We start from the raw sequence: 20,608 nt of genomic DNA, 5'->3' as shown, positions 1-20,608 counted from the left end.
CACAGTCTCCTAGTAAGAATTTACTTTCTTATTAGGGACTGCCCAGAGAGTCCTTAAGCAAGAAGGTTGCTAAAACATTCTCTCCATGATTTTACCATCTTTTTACAAACTTAAGTTTTCAGACTAAAAGGTATTTTACAAATGGTTCCTCATATTTTAGTAACTCAAGAAGAAACGCACTGTTCACTTTTTCCTTTATTAGACTTGGAAGAAAAACCCATGAGACTCTCTATTAAAATTAAAAATGGCCTACATGGACATAATAAGAGAAGCTTAACCATTTGGCCTTGTATTACCATACCTTCTAATTTAAAGATGTGGGATTAAAAGGATACATAAGGTGCACAGAGAACTAACGGGAAACAATTACATAGAGGCATATCTGTCTGTGTGTGCGTCCTGGGTAGCAACAAGCTATCCATCTGAAATGTGAAGTGAAAGCAGAGTAAGCCAGCATATCTCTTCTCTGTGATGCGGAATCCTTCCCCTGTGCCTTTGGAGAGGTGAAGGAAAAGTTATATCTGACTAGGTGTCCTTTTAAAAGTTGAATTTTTTAAAGGTTTCTGTGTGGACTGCAAAAAAGGACAAGATCATTGTTCATTATGCCAAATGGCACAGACTCATTTACAGGGATGACATTACAGTTTTTATATAGTATAACTGCTATGATTAAAAGGTTTAAATGACATTTTCCCTTTGGGGATGAGGCTTTCCTAGAAAAAATCCGATTAATTTCTTTCCTGCTTAGGTTAAAGTCAATACTTAAAGACTTCTTCTGGGAATAAATGGCTTTGATTTTTCTCTGTAGAAACCAAGCTCTGTCCGCATCGATCAACTGGATCGTGAACAGTTCAACCCTGATGTGATCACTTTTCCAATTATCGTTCACTTTGGGATACGCCCTGCACAGTTGAGTTATGCAGGAGACCCACAGTAAGATATTTCTCGGTGTTTGTCTTCGCCAATCTCACCTTCTACTAACAGCAGAATCAGCAGAAGAATACCCTTGAGTAGATGTTTTCCTTTGTAAAAAGTTAATGAGTCATGTTTCCAAATTGCCGTTACCACATGAAACAAGTTTTGGTAGCTCCTGAAGAGTTATTTCTTCTACATCTATGACTGGAGGAAGTTATTATTCAATAGGTTATCCTTGGCAATCGTGGTCAACAAGAGTCCTGTATGTTTTTAACCTATAAGGAGCGTTTCGTTTATTCGTCATTATAATGCTTATTATTATTTTTATTTTTCCAGTGTCCTCTAGCGGAGAGTAGCACCATGTGGTTCCTAGCACTGCTAAATTTATGCAGAGTTCTGTTTTTTGGAGCATCTTAATAAGAGCTCAAGACCCCATGCAGAGTGAAGGGTTGTGTTCGAAGGAGGAGCCATGACTTCTGACTTTCAGAGTTGGTGTTTCTTTCCACACGGGGGTTTTTCTGACTGGCATGTCAGTGTCTTTTGGGAGAAGAGGAGGCTGTGTGGGATTGGGCGTAGCACCGTTATCTTCTTCTGGAGAGTTTGAATTTCCTACCTGGTTAAACAAACATTTTCCTGGATTAACTTCTTTTTAAAAGCATTCGTACTGGGAGAAAGGGGCATGGGATATTTTCTGGCTAATACAATTCTGGCTAATATATATTAGAAGAGGCTAAAGGGCTTTGTTCTTTTTTTCCCCTCTTTGGATAAAAGTATGAAGCAGTGACCCAGGCACTGTGTAAGTACTCCTTTCTTTCCTCCATTCTCTAAGAAATTGTTATCAGAAAGGAAAGACCCAGCTGAGGCCGAGAAAGGAGCCGTTTCAATGACAGAAGCAGTTTCAAGATGACAACAAAAATATACTTTGAAAGTGGCTTCTTGTCAGAAAAATGTTAGTAGAATGTGATTAGGCTCTCATGGACTCAGAAGGCAGGAATGGGAATCGATAAAGGGCTCCGTGTTCTCATACTTCCCAGGACGCTTGCGCGGTCTCCTTTAGACTGACCCAGGGTCTCACACACTCGGCTCCCAGTGTGCGCGTGCTTGTGTCACGGTATATCCATATTGGTGTGCACCATTTGTCTTGTTTCCTCCCCAGTGGAAGAATGGATGCAGCCATGTAGCTTGGGCATTGGCACGGATGGGGTGTTCTTTTGTAATATTCTCCAGCTAGTACCGTCAGTGTAGGCAGTTCAGAGACAGACAGTATCCTTATTGAGTGAGGGGTCTTTCTCTCAACAAGCACCAGAAAGTACATGTTTAAATAAAATGTGTTACTTTCAAAAAGATCAAACGAGAAATGGCACATGTTTCTCTTGGTTTTGTATGTCTCCTTTGGAATTCTTTCCAGAGATTTCATCCATACAGTGACACCTCATTTGCAACCCAAATATGCAATAGTCAAGTTAGGAACTAAGTTCCAGATGACTCCTGGTCATCCTGACCTTCAGCACCCCCAGACCATATTCTTCCTTAGAATGAAGGAAGGTGTGCTGCCATTATGATACTCGAAATAATGTGATTTGTGATTGAACAGGCCTGTTTAAACACCTGGCTTTAGTGGGCTCCCGGTTTGCCTTCTCTTTGTTCACGATGTGTCTGTCCTTTTCCTTAGGTACCAGAAGCTCTGGAAGAGTTATGTGAAACTTCGCCACCTCCTCGCAAATAGTCCCAAGGTCAAGCAAACGGACAAACAGAAGCTAGCACAGAGGGAGGTGGGTGCTTTACCCTGTTTTTCTGTGATCAGCGATGACGCACTTCAGGTTTATTTCAGGATTGTCGTGTGGCACCGCGCTTCTAGAGTAAGATAGAAAATACTTTCAAAATAGCGTACTTTACTCCCTTCCTCACGTTAGCATGCTGAGGGATTTTTTATCTTATTTGTATCTAGGGAGCCATTTTTTCCTCCTAAAAAGGATAGTTTCTTTTCCTTTTTTTCTTGATTGTTTCTTAATGGACTGCTATCATTGGGAGTAAATATATCTTTTATAGAAACTAAAGTGTAAAACTTAGCGGGTCAGCTTTTTATCATTAATTAGACTGCGCATAATACAACTTTGGGTATTTTGCAGATTTCTTGGTCTTAAGGTTGTAAAAGATTATTCTCTATACATCTATCAGTTTAGTCAGGTCAATTTATCTTGTAGGGTTTTATGTCCTACATTCCACATTTCTCTATTAATGGGTATTATCCTTATATTCCTGGGTCACTTATGTTTTAGTTATCATTTTGAGAGTAACTGAATTTGGTATCAGAATAGATTTTGTCTCAATGAGGTCTTATTCTGCTTGGTGGTATGAGAGCAAGGCTTTGAAGCTGGGAAAAATGTTGGAATTCTGGCTTTGTCACTTACTGTGACTTGAGCCAGTCGGCTTCGTTATGAAGGGGGGGGGGCAGGGCTGAGAGAGGCTGATTGCGGTATTCCCCCTCTTGCCGTACCCAGCGGAAGAGGCTGTTGTGTGGGCTCCTGACAGATTCCATTCCACTTGGATCGGTTAGGATGGTGGTGGTGACTCCTTTGTTATTACAGGTTCCTATGAGATTGTTATTGAATAAGCATTCGTGTTTAAACATACTTTTATGATTAATTATTTGAAAGGCAGTAAAAGGAGAGTCGGTTCCTGATTATGTCTTGCAAAAGTTTTGGATTACTGTCTTAATTTAATAAAATGTACCTTGGCTTGTTTTTGTAATGGGCTGACAAATTTGAAAACAACTTTGAAAATTATGTGGATTGCAGGTTAATTTACTGATTGCCTTCCTTAGATGTAAATGCTTGTCATAAGGCTTGACAGAATTATAATTTTTACATGCTGATTTCAAAACCCAAACACTGCACATTGTGGGTTGTTTTTTTTAATCAGTGAAAGGGCATTTTTAATTTGAACTTGCCAGAATGGTAGATTAAGTTTAGATTTTTTCTTATCTAGTTACCCCAAGGCTTTGAGCATTCTGGCCTTCATTTTGAGTAAATTATTGTAATTTGGCCTGAAGAGGTTCGAATATCTGAATGTAAAAGTGATAGCAAATGAATCTAGCTTATTTTCTGGTGCTTGATGTCTGACTTAGCATTGCTTTACGACCACCAGGCTGCTCATGGTACTGAGTTCTTTTCCAGGAAGCACTCCAGAAAATACGGCAGAAGAACACAATGAGGCGAGAGGTGACAGTGGAGCTGAGCAGCCAGGGCTTCTGGAAGACCGGCATCCGTTCTGATGTCTGTCAGGTAACGATGCTTCTGAGAACACAGTCGTACCTCTGCCTCTCCTCCAGCACCCTCTGGCCCTGCCATTTTGCTGCTTGGGAGAAGTGGCTATGGAACATACCATCTTGTAGCTAAATGGGATGCCAGACATAAATTGTTTTGTATCATCTGGGTTTCGTTTTTGTTGTCAGCTTTGTTTGGTATTGCCTGGTTTGGGTCCGTGGGTGTGCACACCCTCATGCACAGTGAGAGGGTAGGGGAGACGCACCCCAGCTGCAGCCCGTGTGGAGGTGCTCGGCAAAGAGGCGCTCTGGCACTCTGCAGGCAGACTCCCGGAGGCCGCGTGTGCAGGCTTTACAGACCTGAGACTCAAACCTACGCTGCGGAGGACTGAAGGCATTAATGAATAGAGTCAGTGTAAATTTTATATTTGGGCCAGATGACAGTATTTTTTCGTTAGATGAACTCAGTAGTGGAACGTGTCAGATGTGTATGCTCAACTCACTAATAAGCGTTAAGCATCTCTGTTTTGCCTGTGGGTGGAATTTACACCAGCTCAGAGATCCCCCACGCCCAGCATGTTCTTTGACTCTTCACCTGCTTTTTTGTTATGATTAATACTGGCTGCGCTTCGTGGGAATTACAGTAAAGGTTGGGGTCAGGTAATGTGATTTGCTGTGTTTAGCGTTTTGAAGAATTCTTTCCAGCCTTCCACTTATCTGTTTTGGTGGTAGCATATATTATAATAAGTTCAGACACTCTTAGGTATTCATTTCATCATAATGGGTTTTTAAGAAAAAAATCAATGTTGGCATTTAATTATTATATTGAACAGTGGGATTTAATCCAATAATTAAAGGTATTGCTGTGCAATTCATTTGCCATGTGATGTCCAAAGCTAAGTAGTTTTGTTTTAAGATGAACTGCTATTGATGCCGTGCTGCTAAATAGTTTGAGAATAATCACCTGCAGTGGTGCCCGGCCCCATCCTCCAGGTCTCCAGTTATTTTGCCAATTGACCGGTTTTTTTTTCTCTAAGTACCTTCAGAAGTGAATACCTTATTCTGTCAATTCTGAGGGCTACTTGAAGCCGTATCCCCTGATTTTCCTGTTTGCTAGTGTTTGTCCGAATCCAACGTAATATCATCCTAAGGTAGACACCGTAAGAATAGTGAGCAGAATGTTAAACAGTCTGCTTAAAATCTGGTGACCTCTGTGATAAGTCCAGGTGATTGTTTAGGGACACCCTAAAATTGTGGAGCACCAGGAACTGGCCTGGACCTTAGTGGCCTTCTAGTATGGTGATTCTCTAACTTGGAGTTTTTGTTTTATAAGAAAATCCTGTGGGGGCCTACTTTGTTTCTTCCATGAAATGTAATTTTTTAAAAAGCATTCAGTCCTTTTGTCCCTTTCTCTTGGTAAAACAAGTCAGGGTGTCAGGTGAATGCTCTGTGCCCCTGCAGTTGTGTGTCCTTTGGCTGTATCTCAGATGTCCTTGTCCGGGTCCTCATTTTGTGTCCCTCGGGTGTATCACAGATGTCCTCGTCCGGGTCCTCAGCGAGGTTTGAAGGAGCCTGAGGACGAGGGGACCTTCTCTCTGTGTATTATACCTTCTGTCTGGCGGTCGATAGGCAGAGCCCTCAATGGCTTTCTTTGACTAACAGGTCAGAGGAATTGGATGCTGATGAAGACTCACACAAAGGTGAACACTTCTCCATCCGATAATAGTTCCCTCCTCTATAGGACTCTCATTCTCCCAAGACAACTGTATCTGTCTAGAAGCCATGCTTACTGTCAACCAGTTCAGTGCCAGCAGGAATTTCCAGTTTGCCTGTAGTGAAGAAGGAAACTTTATTCAGTGCAAAACAGCTCAACTGTGACGCAGCAGCTGTGAAAGCAGCATGGCCGCCAGGCAGCCTGGGGCCAGGCCCCTCCCCCATAGCTCCGCTCTGCCCCTCGATGGTCTGCCGCGCTCCTGGACACTCTGCTTGGTGCTGCGCTGGTCGTCTCTGCTGCGCTTGGGGCTGCTCAGTTCTGTGCCAGTCTGCTCTAGCGAGACGCCTCCCGTGTTTCAGCTCAGCCAGGGAGACATGGTCTTCACTCTTCTGTGGAAAGGGCAAGTGCGCTGTCAGAGCCAGAGGGTACCTGGCTTCTGTGGACAGAAATTCCTGTCCCTGGGCCCTGATTAGTTTGTTCTCATGCAAATGAGGCCTCCAAACTCACCTGCAGTTTGAGTGGTCTAAAAGTCACTGTCCCGATTGGTCCTAGTAGAGCCTTTCTAGTTGGTTGGAGCTGCACAGCTCTGATTAGATGGGGAAAGCTTCAGTCCTATTGGTTGAAGTAGAATTGCAGGGAGTCTTTTATAAGGGCTGGCTCAGGTGGCAGAAGCACACTGCAGGCAGGCAGACCTTTCAGTGCAGATCTCTCCCTGAGTGCAACTAGTTTAGTGTTAGAGGCCCCTGTGTAGAAATGGCTGCTAGGCTCCTTTAAAAAAAAATTGAGCCCACTCAGCCACCAGGATCCTTTCTTAGTAGATGTCCTCTTTCTCTGGGTTCACATTACATTCTCCAATCCTCCTAATGGAATTTTAAATAAGATTTGAGTAAAATTATCCTCACATATAAGTGACTTGATAAAGAGTGTAAATTGCTGACCGTGAGTTCATAGACTGAATACAGGAATTGCTTTATGTTTTTTTTTATTTAAAGTCTGCATATTAATGAATGAAAGTGTGAGGAAGCCAGCTATCTGAGAAGTTGATAAAAGCAGAAGAGAAAGAAATCTGAGCACAATGGCGGTGATAGGGAGGTGGGGACAGGGGGTGTGGACTATTAAAGTCAACAACAAAACTATAAAGTTCCGTGTGTTTTGGTGAAATAGTTCCTTATGCACCAAAATCAAATCATCCTGGAATCATTCTGTAGCCCTCCACCTTAGATGAACAGATGAAGTATCAGTTTATTTATCTCAACATATTGAATGTTACTTCCCCATCTGTGAATATTTGGGGAGGTGTGAAAGCAAACTGTTACCTACATTGAGCTGAAAACATCAACATATAGAAACGCGGCCCTGTGAGAATTGGAGGTGTTACTCAGCAGCTCATTCACCACATAGGAGCAGCCCAGCTCAAATTTAAATGCAGAAACCTAAAGTGAGGTGAATGTGACTTAGGGGAGAATGGCCGGGGAAATGAACTTAGATGACTGTTGGCTCAAAGTGAGTGTTTTTGCGTGAATAGTTTGATGTTTATTTATTTATATCATTTTAAAATTTATGTTTATTTATACCGTTCCTTGTTCCAGAACGGTGGTAATTCTTTTTTTTATCCTCACCAGAGGAAATTTTTTCATTGCTTTTATTTTTTAAAATATATTTTATTAATTATGCTATTACAGTTGTCCCATTTCCCCCTTCATTCCCCTCCACCCTGCACACCCTCTCCCACCCGCATTCCCCCCTTTAGTTCATGTCCATGTGTCTTCAGTTCTTCAGCTTTTACATTTCCCATACTGTTCTTGCCCTCCCCCTGTCTATTTTCTGCCAGTCATCTGTGCTACTTATTCTCTGTACCTTTCCCCCACTCTCCTTCACCCACTCCCCATTGCTACCCCTCCATGTGATCTCCATTTCTGTGGTTCTGTTCCTGTTCTAGTTGTTTCCTTAGTTTGTTTTTATTTTAGGTGTGGTTGTCAGTAATTGTAAGTTTGCAGTCATTTTACTATACATGTTTTTTATCTTCTATTTCTTAGATAAGTCCCTTTAACATTTCATAAAATAATGGCTTGGTGATGATCAACTCCTTCAACTTGACGCTATCTGAGAAGCACTTTATCTGTCCTTCCATTCTAAATGAAAACTTTGCTGGATAGAGCAATCTTGGATGTAGGTCCTTGTCTTTCATGATTTGGAAAACTTCTTTCCAGCCCCTCCTTGCCTGTAAGGTTTCTTTTGAGAAATCAGCTGATAGTCTGATGGGAAGTCCTTTGTACATAACTGTCTCCTTATCTCTTGCTGCTTCTAAGATTCTCTCCTTCATTTTAATCTTGGCTAATGGAATTATGATGTGCCTTGGTGTGTTCCTCCTTGGGTCCAGCTTCTTTGGGACTCTCTGAGCTTCCTGGACTTCTTGGAAGTTTATTTCCTTTGCCAGATTGGGGAAGTTCTCCTTTATTATTTGTTCAAATAAGTTCTCTACTTCTTGCTCTTCCTCTTCCCCTTCTGGTACCCCTATAATTTGGATGTTGGAAGGTGGTAGTTCTTAAATATGGGAGTAAACACCATGCCTATGCAAGCAGTAAGCTCCAGGATGAAAATTGTTAAAGTTTTCAGTCTTGTCTTTGCCATGTACTTGAATTTCTGATGCCTCTTCTCACTTAGCTCTCTGTTAGGCTGTCCATACCCAGCAAACTGGATTCTGCAGCCCCGTCTCCAGTTTTGGTCACACTTGCAGTGAATGCACGTTGATAATTTTGGGGTTCTTCCGCGCTCAGGGTCCTCAGGAGCCCTGCTGCCCTCCCTGTCTTTTCTCTCTCACACACGATTAGACCACGTAGGTCTTCGTCCTCACAGACCCTTATTTAGACGGTCATGGGGATGCTTTGTCCTCTAGTTTTGTGTATATATTGTTCGTAAGTCTAGTTTGCGACTCTGGTTGCCCTATTTTGATGAGGGCATTTGAATAGATTTAAAACTACACGCTGCCATTGCCTCACAATCTTCCAGGGGAACTTTTTAAAAATGAAAGCAGTTGTCAGATGTGAATTAGAGGAGGACAGAAAGATGCTCAGTGATCGCATGCATTGCAATAGTGCAGAGATCGATAATTTTAAAAGCTGAACTTGTGATTATAACAGTCTTGTAGGTAATAGTAAGACTCAGTTGTCTGGGATACAGGATGGACGTGGGTCATATGTACCTTCCCATGATGTCTGGAGCAAGTTTAGAGGAAGCGGTGAAGGGACTCCAAGCTGTTTCGCATGAGTAAAGGTTCGGGAAATAAGACTCAGGTTAGGCAAGAGAAGACGTGGGGACCTTGCCAATTTTTAATTTTTAATTTTGTCTCCAGTGGTAGAACCAGATTCCGAGGAATAAGGAGACAGATTTGGGCTTAATGTTATAATAATTTTCTAATCATCAGACTACTCTAAAGATGGTGGTTTGGTTTTTTTTTTGACAGGTAATGGTTTCTCACTGAAAGTATTAAACATAAATAACTCGCCAGTTTGAGTTCATGTTTAGGAAGATAGCTGTACTGTGTCATCTCCATGACTTGCACACCTTGGGTTGTAGCATCAGCTCTTGTGAGCTGTGTGCAATTTAGATGCCTGCAAAACCACGTTGTTTGGCCACACACTTCCATAGTATTGTCTTTTTTTTTAAAGACAGTTTTTTTTGTTTTTTTTAAATACAGCACTTATAAAAACAAAGTGGACAAACTGCCAATACGTCAAATCATAATGCCATGTCTATGGAAAGCCCTCGTGGTCAAAAATAGTGTCTCCACCTTTTTCTCTGTGTAGCTCTTGTAAGCTTTGCACATGGAGGGACTCAGTATGTGTTTTTGAACTGAATGGGAAAAAAGGACATTCTCTTGATAGAAATTCTGTTTGGCGAACTAATCTTTTTAAGTTAATAATACAAGAAACTGATTTCTATAGTTTCAAGCAAACCCATTTGCATGTATTTTTAAACAATGCCAGCTTAAAATATTTCGAAGACTAAAAAGATACAAAGCATATGTCAGTCATTCCGTGGGCTGTGCCCATCCTCCAGCTTCTGATGAACAAGAACGACTCTATTCTCTTGAATTCTAGGGAAACGTTATTAAAGAAAAGAGAAAGATATGCCTTTCATGAAATTATCTCCCAATGAGGAATCTATAGTGAAATGAAAAGTGATTGAAACAAAAAAGTACAAGTTCTGTGTTCTTAGGTGCCTTAACTGTATTGGTGATTTTATAAAAGTCGCCCTTGAAATGTTATAACATTAAGTGTGAAAGCTGGAAGAGCCTTTGAAGGTCGTCTGGCTGAGGCCTTACCTAAAGGATAGTGATGGGCTTCAGGGGGTTGTGAGCACATTAAAATGGCATGCAGCTTTTGCATGTACATGTGCAGGGGCATTTTGAGGTAAAAGAGTCATATTCCTTAGATTCCCAAGAGCTTGACCATGACAGAGTGTCAGAATTGGTGAGTCCTAAGCCATTCCCATTTGAATTCAAGCAGATGAGGAAGACAGAACTTGTACTTGCCTGAGAGCTGCTGGGGCTTGTTGTAGAGCAGTTTTTTGTAGTTGCTTATTTAATCCTTTGAACTGTCCTTGGAAGTAGCTATGCTGATTTTCCCGTTGTTACAGGTGAGGAAACTGAGGCTGAGAAGTAAAATAACTCTCCCCGAGTCCCACAGTCTGTGGGTGACAGAGCTGGAGTTTTGGACCCGGGCATTCTGGTCCCTAAACAGCTAAGTCTGTAGGTGACTCGTCAGGACTCCCTGCAGCCGGCACACTGTGGGGACTCAGTGACGTGGGATTTGTGTTGTGAAAATGGCTCTTGTTTGTTGCATTTTTAAAGCTTTTATAGAGTTAAAAATGTTCAAATTTTTTTTCTTAGCATGCAATGATGCTACCCGTGTTGACTCATCATATTCGCTACCACCAATGCCTGATGCACCTTGACAAGTTGATAGGATATACTTTCCAAGATCGCTGTCTGTTACAGGTAAGGATCACTCCCCTGTACACACGTGATAACAAGGTGGGAGTTGTTCATCGTGCAGGTTTCACAGGGAGCATCGCGTCCTCTGTCCTGGGAGATGACGGCGATGTTCAGAAACATCTCTCCTCCACTCTGGTTGCCACTTTCAGATCCTCTCTCTCACTTTGTGTTTTGAGGCTGCCCTTAAGGAAATAAACTAAAACAAAAATTTGCCTGTTATATCTGAGCGCCTTCTTACGGTTTTTCCTTCTTTATGACTCTTTTCTGGTCTTGAGTACTCTAACTTTCCCCTGAAAGATGTGGGTTTTTAGATTTATTTTCAGAAGAGGGCTTGCCCCAGAACTCTGGAAATTTGACACGGGAGGAGATGAGATAGAGAGACCACTGACTGGATAGACAGATGTCTTTCCTGTTTCGTTTGAGATGATAAACAGGGGGCGCTTCTGTGCTGGATTTTTAAGACTGAACTTAATTTCATTGAAATTTTAGCTGGCCATGACTCACCCGAGTCATCACTTAAATTTTGGAATGAATCCTGACCATGCCAGGAATTCTTTGTCTAACTGTGGAATTCGGCAGCCCAAGTATGGAGATAGAAAAGTTCATCACATGCACATGCGGAAAAAAGGTATGTGGCTTCTACTCTGGGATTTTGGCCTGTGCTCTCAGTTGCAAAGGAAATCTCCACCAGGCCTGGCTCCCTGGTGACTGTTCCACCCTCTCATACTTTGCGTCTTGACCCGTAAATAACATTTGCTTTGAGCAGAGCATTGTAATAAGGGTGGATGAATTTTTTGGAAAAATTTCTTTTTTTTATCAAGTGCTTTAAGGAACCAAGTTTGTTAAACTTGTATGTATGCAGATATAAAACTTAAAAAAAAATCAAATCAGAGTGAGCTAATTTTCATTTTACATGTCATATCATGGCCTAGGATGCTTCTAACAGTATTTACTTGTGCATTTCTTTTAAAAATAGGAATTAACACCCTAATAAATATTATGTCACGCCTTGGCCAAGATGACCCAACTCCCTCAAGGTAAAGTAGGTTTTTTAATAACAGCTTTGTTGTGATGTAATTCAAATAGTGTACAATTCACCGATTTAAAGTGTACAGTTCAGTGGTTCTTAGTGTGGTCACCACGGTTTGTGCCGCTGTGGTCACTCCTTAGTTTTAGATCATTTCGTCACCCTTAAGAGAAACCCTGGGCCTGTTAATGGTCACTCCTCGTTTCCCTGAGCCCCACACAGCCCCGCACAGCCCCGCACAGCCCTGCACAGCCACTACTTTCAATCTTTGTGGATTTGTCTCTCCTGAGAGATGACTTTTGTATCAGTAGTACTGTGATGTGTGCTGTATCCTCTGTGACTGGATTACTTTATTTAGCATAACCGTTTCAGGATTTATCCATTTTACAGTATGTATCAATACTTCCTTTCCTTTTAATATTCCATGGTGTGGTTACACCACATTTTATTTAGTTATTTATCAGTTAGTGGCATTTGCGTTGTTTCTGCTTTTCAGTTAGTATGGTGTTACTGTGAATGTTTGGGTGTAGATTTTTGTGTGGACATGTGTTTTGATTTTCCTTCCAGGGGTTGGAATCACTGGGTCATACGCTAACTCTTTTTACCCTTTTAAGAAACTGCCAGACTCTTTTCCAAAATGGCTGTCCCGTTTTATCTTCCCAGCAGCAGTGCATCGGGGTTCTGGTTTCTTCACATCTTCCCAACACTTGTTATTACCTGTCCTTTTGATGCCAGCCATCCTTCTGGGTGTGAACTGTTATTTCATCGTGGTTTGGTTTGAATTTCCCTGATGGCTAATCACGTTGAACAACATCTTTTTTCATGTGCTTGTTAGCCATTTGTATAATGTTTTTTTGGAGAAATACTTATTCAGGTCTTTCCCCCATTTTTAATTAGTTCTTTTTTATTATTGAGTTATAATCACTTTTTTAAGGATTTTATTTATTTATCTTTAGAGGGGAAGGAAAGGAGAGAGGGAGAGAAATATCAGTGTATGGTTGCCTCTTGTGCATCCTTTGTTGGGAACTGGTCTGCAACCCAGGCATGTGCCCTGACTGGGAATCGAACTGCGATTGTCTGGTTCGCAGGCCCGCGCTCAGTCCACTGAGCTACACCAGCCAGGGCTGAGTTATAATCATTTTTATATATTTTAGATTCAAGTCCCTTATAAGATAAATAATTTGCAAAATTTTTCTCATTCTGTGGATCATTTATTCATGCTCTCAATGATGTCCCTTAAAGCACAAACATCCAATTTTCTGTTTCTTTTGTTGTTTGTGCTTTTGGTGTCATGTTTAAAAAACCTCCCGAAATCCAAAGTCACAGTTGGGATTTTGATAGGGATTGTGTTGAATTTGTAGATGAATTTGTGAACAATTACCATCTTAATATTAAATCTTCTGATCCTTGACCATTGGGTGTCTTTATTTATTTGTCTTCTTAAGTTTCTTTCAAAAATGTTTTATAGTTTTCAGAGAATATGTTTTGTACACCTTTTGCTAAATGTACTCCTAGGTATTTTATTCTTTTTGGTGCTGCGATAAGTGGAATTGCTTTCGTAAGTTCATTTTTAGATTGTTCCTTGCAAGTATATGAGAAATGCAGTGATTTTCATATATTGAGCTTGTATCGTGCAACTTTGGTGCGCAAGTTTGTGACCTTTGTAGGTTTTCAGTGTATTTATTGGGGTATTCTGTGTATATGATCATATCACCTGCAAATAGAGATAATTTACTTTTCCTTTTCAATATGGGTAACTTTTGTTTCCTTTTCTTAACCTTGTTGCTGGGCTAGAGCCTCCGGTACAGTATTAAATAGAAGTGGTGAGAATCGACATTTTTCTTTTTCCTAACCTCAAGGGGAAGGCATTCAGTCTTTCCTTGTTGAGAGTGATATTAGCTTCAGGTTTTTCTTAGATGCTCTTTTATTAGGTTGAAGAAGTTACCTTTTCTTAGTTTGATTAATGTTTTTTATTACAAAAGTGTTGAATTTTGTCAGATTTTTTGCATTTATTGAGATAATCATGTGGGTTTCCCCCCCCATTTTTTCCTACTCACATGGTGTATTAGTTAATTTTGGGGTGTTAAACCAACTTCACTTTCCTAGGGTACATCCTACTTCATCTTGGTATGTAGTGTTTTTAAATTTTTTTTTTATGATTTAATTTATTTTTAGACAGGGAAAGGGGGGAGAGAGTTACAGAAACATCAGTGTGTGGTTGCCTTCTACATGGCCCCCGCTGGGGACCTGGCCTGCCACCCAGGCATGTGCCCTGACTGGGAATCGAACTGGTGACCCTCTGGTTTGCAGCCCCCGCTCAGTCCACTGAGCTACACCAGCCAGGGCTATAGTCTTTTTTATATTCTGTGAATTTAGTTTGTTAGTGTTGAGGATTCTTGTGTCTGTGTTCATAAGAGATATAATTCCATAGTTTCCATTTTCTGTGATGCTTTTGTCTGCTTTCATAAAATAATACCAGCCTTATGTAATGGGTTGAGAAGTTTATATGTTAGCTTTCCTTATTNCAGCCCCCGCTCAGTCTACCGAGCTACACCAGCCAGGGCTATAGTCTTTTTTATATTCTGTGAATTTAGTTTGTTAGTGTTGAGGATTCTTGTGTCTGTGTTCATAAGAGATATAATTCCATAGTTTCCATTTTCTGTGATGCTTTTGTCTGCTTTCATAAAATAATACCAGCCTTATGTAATGGGTTGAGAAGTTTATATGTTAGCTTTCCTTATTTTATTTCTTGATTTTAAAAGATACTTTCATATGTTAATATTCTTATGTTGGGCAGCCTTGAGCCTTAGAAGAACCTGGAAGGAAGTGGGCTAGGCCTGTATAAGTTCATTAACACCCTGGCAGATGGAATGAAAGCAGGTACCTAATGGTCGAGGAGGTCAGGGTTGGATGATCTTTGTCTCCTCTGCCCCGACTGCAACTGTTGGTCCATTAATTACGTCTTCCGTCACATTTTCAGACCTCACGGTTTATATTTTCTTTTGTTGTATTATAAGGAGATGGCTTACTTACTGTGGCAAAAGGAATGTATCTGAGAAACTGCTCCTTCTGCAGTTCCTATTTTGAAAATGATACCACCAACAGAGAATAAACAATTTCTTTTGTCCTTTGACTTCTGGCCTTTGGTGCTTCTATTGAGAGTCTCTTGCTGTGTCTCTGATCTTTCTGCAGATAAAGAGTTGACTCACGTTTCTGTTCAGGAAGAGCCTCCTGGCCCCTGTGGTCCGGTCTGCTGCTGCTCCCTGGTTGCTCTCCAGCATTCCCCAGCAGGGCGCAGCCTGGGAGCCGCTGCCCTTCGGAAGCTTCATACGAATGTAACTTAACAGACACTTATCCGTGCTTTCTGAGTTGGAGGCAGTTTGTAGGTGTTGTAGGAGATCCAAAGGCCAGTAAGACAAAGCTCCTGTCACCAGGAGGCCTGACTAGCTAGGGTGGGGTAAGTGTGCTGTAAACATAAATAACTTCGAGTAAGGGAGACTCCGCTCAGTGTTCCAGTGGAGGTCAAGAGCAAATATACTCACAAGACTGCTGTGGGGCTAAGGATAGCCCTGGTTGGTGGCTGCTTGGGATCATGGGTCAGTTTTATTCTGTGCACTTGAATAATTGAGTTCACTTTGCAACGATTTGCCCTCTCCTCTGTTTGTTTCTTAGTTTGCTATTATAGAGTGGGACACAGTAGTCTCTGTTCTTTGGAAGTGTGTGCATACCTTTGAGGCAAGCATTGTCAAACAGTGGGTGTCAGTGCTGTGTCTCCCCCAGGCAAGCTTGCGCAGACTTTCAGACTTCAGAAAGGGAGAGATGGAGCAACCTAGTCAGTTGTGGGGGAAATCTCCTTCTGGCACTGGTGGCAATGGAAAGGTGGAAGAGCCAGGGGGGGGGGCGGGGGGGCGGGCTGAGAGGAGGGGCTCTCCCTGGAAACCACGCCTACCACCCCGCCCATCCCGTAGCACAGTTAGTGACCACCTCTGGCAGTTCCCCTCCACACTGCAGCTGTCATGTTGCTGTTTCTGGAGCCTTGAGTCCAGTTCTGAGTGGTAACCTGCTTGGAAGCTTTCTGTAAAGTCTTACCTACTGAATAAGTTGGAACCTCCCCACCTGGCAGTCCCAACACCCATGACATAGACCCAGGCCACTTTTCCAGGCACATCTTTCCTTCCTTGCAGTTCGATGCACACCAGTTAGGTGTGAAGTATTTACTGCACTGTTGGGTGTACTGCCTTCCTTTCCTGAAGGGCAACAGTCCTGTACAGCTGCCTGGGGGATGCCCCATAACCCTGTGACTTCCTGTCCACACCCTGCAGGCCCCTGTTTTATGTGCAGATTCTATTATCCCATGTATTAGCATCGTGCGGTGGGCTGATTTATTTACTGTAAGCATTTGAATGTCTTACACTTTTAGTTTTTTCTTTTAAACTTTTCTTTCCTTTTGCAACCAGTGTCTTTCTAAGAGCAGGGCCTCAGTAAATAGGTATTAAAGGAAAGAATGGCATTCTTTATATTACCTTCAGCCGAGGTTATCTACTTGTTGGCTAGCAATAGGGGAACTGGGGCATGAGAAAGGGTCGTGGTGCGCTGACCAGTGTGGCTCAGCTGGTTGGGCGTCGTCACGCAAACTGGAGGGTTGCCAGTTGGGTTCCTGGTCAGGGCACATGTCTGGGTTGCGTGTTTGGTTCACCAGTCGGGGTGCAGGTGGATGAGTGATGTTTCTCTATCGTGTTGATGTTTCTGTCCCTCTCTTCTTCCCTTTCCCTCTTAATAATAATAATAATAATAATAAATAAAAAGAAGCATTGCGGTCAGAGGCAGAGCCATCAGGAGAGGTTTAAATGGCTGGTTAGTATTTTACTTAATCTGATTAGGGATCAGCTAGGATTTACAAAAAGTCACAAAGACTTAAACTTAATAGGTAAAATCCTATCTACCTATCAAAACTACAGAATAATGAACTTTTATGATGGCATTATTTTAAGCGACTGTGCCACCCATCATTTTTAAAAGTGTTACTGCTTAACTACCTAAATCTCAGATATATTTAACTCATGAAAATTGCAATGAAACGTTACCCCAGAAAAGGTCCCTGAAGGATTAGGCATTTGGTGGTACTTAAGTAACCATGTATTATCAGAAGACTGGTGGTAATGGAAAAATGAGAGAATCGAGTGGCCTTGGCTCGTTTTCTTTTGATTGATGGCATCATCGCTGGACAGACTGTATAAGGACCTGTTGGGCCAACAAAGACACCCATGGATGATTTATTAATGTCTGTGCTTAATGAGATTATAATTGCCAAGTGTATTTTAAATCAGTTATACACAAGTACTTTGCATTAAAAACACAGTAACAACATGCATTGAATATATATGAATTCCACCGAGTGGATTTACTGATTTAAAAGCTTCAGGTTAAATCCCAAAGATGCTTACCTGGGGACCCAAGGCCCCTGTGTGTCTGGGATCTGGCAGCCTAGTGACCTCCCTTGCCGCTGTGCAACACCCACCCCCCCCACCCCGCCCCGCCCCGGCCACTGGCCAGGGAGATAGACGAAATGAATAGCAGGGACTCCTGCACTGGGTGGAAGGTTTGACCGAGCCCCGAGGCCTCCCCCAGCTCTGCTGCCCCAGTCACCACTGGGGCTCAGGAGGCGGAGTGAGCAAAGGCTGTGTCTGCTCTTCACTCCAGCAGTTGCCCTGGGACTGTGCCCAAATCCAAGATGGTCTCCGTGAAGTAAATGACACCTTACAGGGATTGCTGTTACAGGGAGACTCTTTGTTGTGTTTGGTGAAGTGCTTTGGATTCCTCAGACCGAATGTGCTGTGTAAATGTTACAGTTCATCTCTATTTCATAATGCCTCTGTTGATTCAGTTCTCCAAAACAAATGGAGTGTTTACTGCTCAGTAAACATCTCATCTTTGAGCTCGCTAGTATTTATAATGGGGGTGATTAAAGAAAGTATAAACAATGGGATAAGGAGCAAAAGATTTGCTACTGTTTTAAGGCCTAATGCTTGTTTTCTTTATTTCATTCTTTTTCTTTTAAGCAAATGTTTAGATTATGAATTCTTCACCATAGCCACAAATTTTTCTTTCTCTTTTATTAGGTAAACTTTTAAGTTATGAGTTCTTCACCATAAATTTTTCTTTGTTTTTTTTTCCCACTTCCCGTCATTGCCTTGCCAGAATGCCTTTTTCATATACATAAGTGCCATAAATTGAAATGAGGGTTCAGAATCACTTCTTTGGGACTCACATCTTTCCATTTTTTTCCTATTACATTTATGTTTCTCTTCAAATTCCCAAATGTGGAGGACTGATAGGGTAGAAGAATAGACTTACTTAGGAGATACGTGAAATAATATAAAATGGAACTCAACACTCCAAGTAGACGATGTGGTAGCCAGAAGTCATTTAATTTACAAATGTTTAAAATTTTTCCACATATACTGAAACTGTAGGGAGACTTCAGGTATGGAAACTGGACTGGCACACATGAAACTGTCGATAGTGAGAGACAGTTATGTCACGTTGTCATTAACTGCATGGTAAGCGTGGGGACGGAGGTGTGGTGAGCCAGCAGCCCTGAGAGCTCCGGTGATTAGGGCGGCCCCCCAGCCGACCTGAGGAAGGAGCAGGACTCGGGAGCCGGGGCGTGCGAGGGAGAAGGGGCCGTGTGTGTCTCGTATGGTGCTGTGTTGGCCAATGTAGGTTCTCAGTTTCTGTTGAAAGCAGATAAAATGATGCACTATATAAAGAAGGGCCTGGAACGCCAAAAGGTTTAGACTTGGTAGTCAAACCAAGACTTTGGTCTCAAACCAAATTCAGTAGTCAGCTCCCGAATTCGTCGAGACCATGAGGGTCCATGGCGGAGCGACTTAAGGAAGGCCCTGGAGTCAGGGAGGCCGCTCAGGCCTGGGCTGGTCCCTTGCCTTCTCCGCTCAGGTCCCAGGGGCTCAGTGTGCCCTCTTTTCCTCCTCGTCATTGTCGCCGTTCTTTGTGGTTTCCTCTTATTGTAAAGCCCCAGACCCCCTATTTTCTCTTTCTGCAGCTAGCCCTGAAATGAGTACTCAGATTCTTCTCGTTAATGGCTTTAGATAATCAGTTAGTTCCCAGCCTACTCTGGTCAAATCAGGTTTGTGTCCACCACTTGAAGAGACTGCCCATCAGCGGCCTCAGCTGTTTCTTCTCATCCCGCTGTTTCCTTCTTGAAACACGTTCTCCTTGGCCGGAGGATAACACTTGCCTCCTTTCCCTCCCACCTGTCTGGCCAGTCCTTCTCCTTTGCTGGTTTCCCTTCTGTTTGACCTCAACCGTGACAGCCCCTGGGTTGTAACCTCCTTCCAGTTAGCAACATGAATTTTAAGGTATTTTGGAGACGCTCAGTAGAAACTAAGAAGCTACCCATTTTGTCTGCAACTGTCACCCATAAGATCTCTTGCACCATCAAGGCAGGGATATTTCACTGGCACCCCACACTTCCCCCTAAAGTCGCCGATATACAAACCTAACGCACCTTTCTACAAACCTTCCTGGTGGTCGTTACTAACCTGCACACCCACTGTGAAAGGGGGAGCCTGGCGTCTAGGATCCAGTTGACATCAGTGGCAAGCATTCAGTCGGCCCTGCATGGGCAATAGAAGGACCACAGATGACTTGATTTTTCTGTTGCAGTGATCAGTGTTCAGGTCTCTCTCTAGGATGCCTTCTCCTTTCTCTTGACTACCTGGCGGCAATGTAGAAAGATTCACATCTGTTAGGGTGCTATTGCCTCACTCGAAATCTGATTTCCAGGGAAGGGAGCCCCTAGGTTGGAAAGCTGGGGACCCCATGGTATGAGGGAACGTCCCCTTGCTTTCATGCTAGGCTGAGATGGCAGTCAGAATGAGGTGTTTTCACTACTGAAAGAGCTAACCCTCCTGTGTTCTTTCTTTGAGGAGGGAGGGAGGGAATGTTAATGCATGCTATTTTAAGTGATCTTAAAACTTTTTCTATAGGATTAATCACAATGAACGGTTGGAGTTCCTGGGTGATGCTGTTGTTGAATTTCTGACCAGGTAAGGGGGCTTCTCTGCTTTTCCCCATTAATTGCATTTTGTAGGTTACATACTTAATGCATTGCCTTCTTTGTAATTAGCCAAATAAGCCATTGAAACATCTTGTATTTTGTGCCCGCTGTGGAGCTTAAAGCCATGTGCCTGAGGCTCTGGCCCTGATAACTTACACTCACTGTTGCTGTAATGAGCAAGATTACAAGATGAAAGGCTGGTGTCTCTGTCCTGTCAAGTTTATGTTCAAGTTGCTACAGCCACAAGAGATCAGCTAGCCTGGACTAGATGCTTCAGAGCTTCTATTCAATTTGTAAAGAAAGGGATGATATTTCAAAATGTCATTTCATTTTCTAGGATTTGTCTTTGATCCCTTTCTCACTCTTCCTGATCTCTAGGGAAGTAAAGCTTACAAGTAATTTTAATGACGAGATTTTGGTGGGTGTGTGTGTGCTTTCTCCCTGGAATGGTTTTAGGGTCTTTAATTTGGAAGTTGGGGAAGGAAAGTGTGTTTTGTTTTTTCATACTCACATACTTTCTCTTTAAAGGGAGATAACACATGGTTTTCTTGGAACTGTCTTGAGCTATTTTTATTCTCTTTGGGTCATTTCTTTTCCCAAAAAGGACATAC

General features: G+C 42.3%; 1 protein-coding gene across 5 annotated transcripts in view; it reads left to right on the top strand.

Moving 5' to 3' along the window:
- Positions 1–20,608, top strand: part of DROSHA (drosha ribonuclease III) — a 108,051-nt gene that overhangs the window by 52,507 nt on the left and 34,936 nt on the right. For all 5 annotated transcript variants that reach the window (XM_037063112.1, XM_037063113.1, XM_037063114.1 and 2 more), the window contains 7 exons: positions 809–933; positions 2,588–2,687; positions 4,092–4,199; positions 10,786–10,893; positions 11,380–11,518; positions 11,867–11,927; positions 19,927–19,986. In XM_037063112.1, coding sequence (XP_036919007.1) covers positions 809–933; positions 2,588–2,687; positions 4,092–4,199; positions 10,786–10,893; positions 11,380–11,518; positions 11,867–11,927; positions 19,927–19,986 — 701 coding nt within the window. The remainder of the gene's footprint in view (positions 1–808; positions 934–2,587; positions 2,688–4,091; positions 4,200–10,785; positions 10,894–11,379; positions 11,519–11,866; positions 11,928–19,926; positions 19,987–20,608) is intronic.

Source organism: Sturnira hondurensis, unplaced genomic scaffold, assembly GCF_014824575.4.
Source record: "Sturnira hondurensis isolate 20B ecotype Veracruz unplaced genomic scaffold, ASM1482457v3 Scaffold0014384, whole genome shotgun sequence".
Lineage (NCBI taxonomy): Eukaryota > Metazoa > Chordata > Mammalia > Chiroptera > Phyllostomidae > Sturnira > Sturnira hondurensis.
The sequence above is the reverse complement of the archived record's forward strand: the minus strand, read 5'-3'. Positions and strand labels throughout refer to the sequence as shown.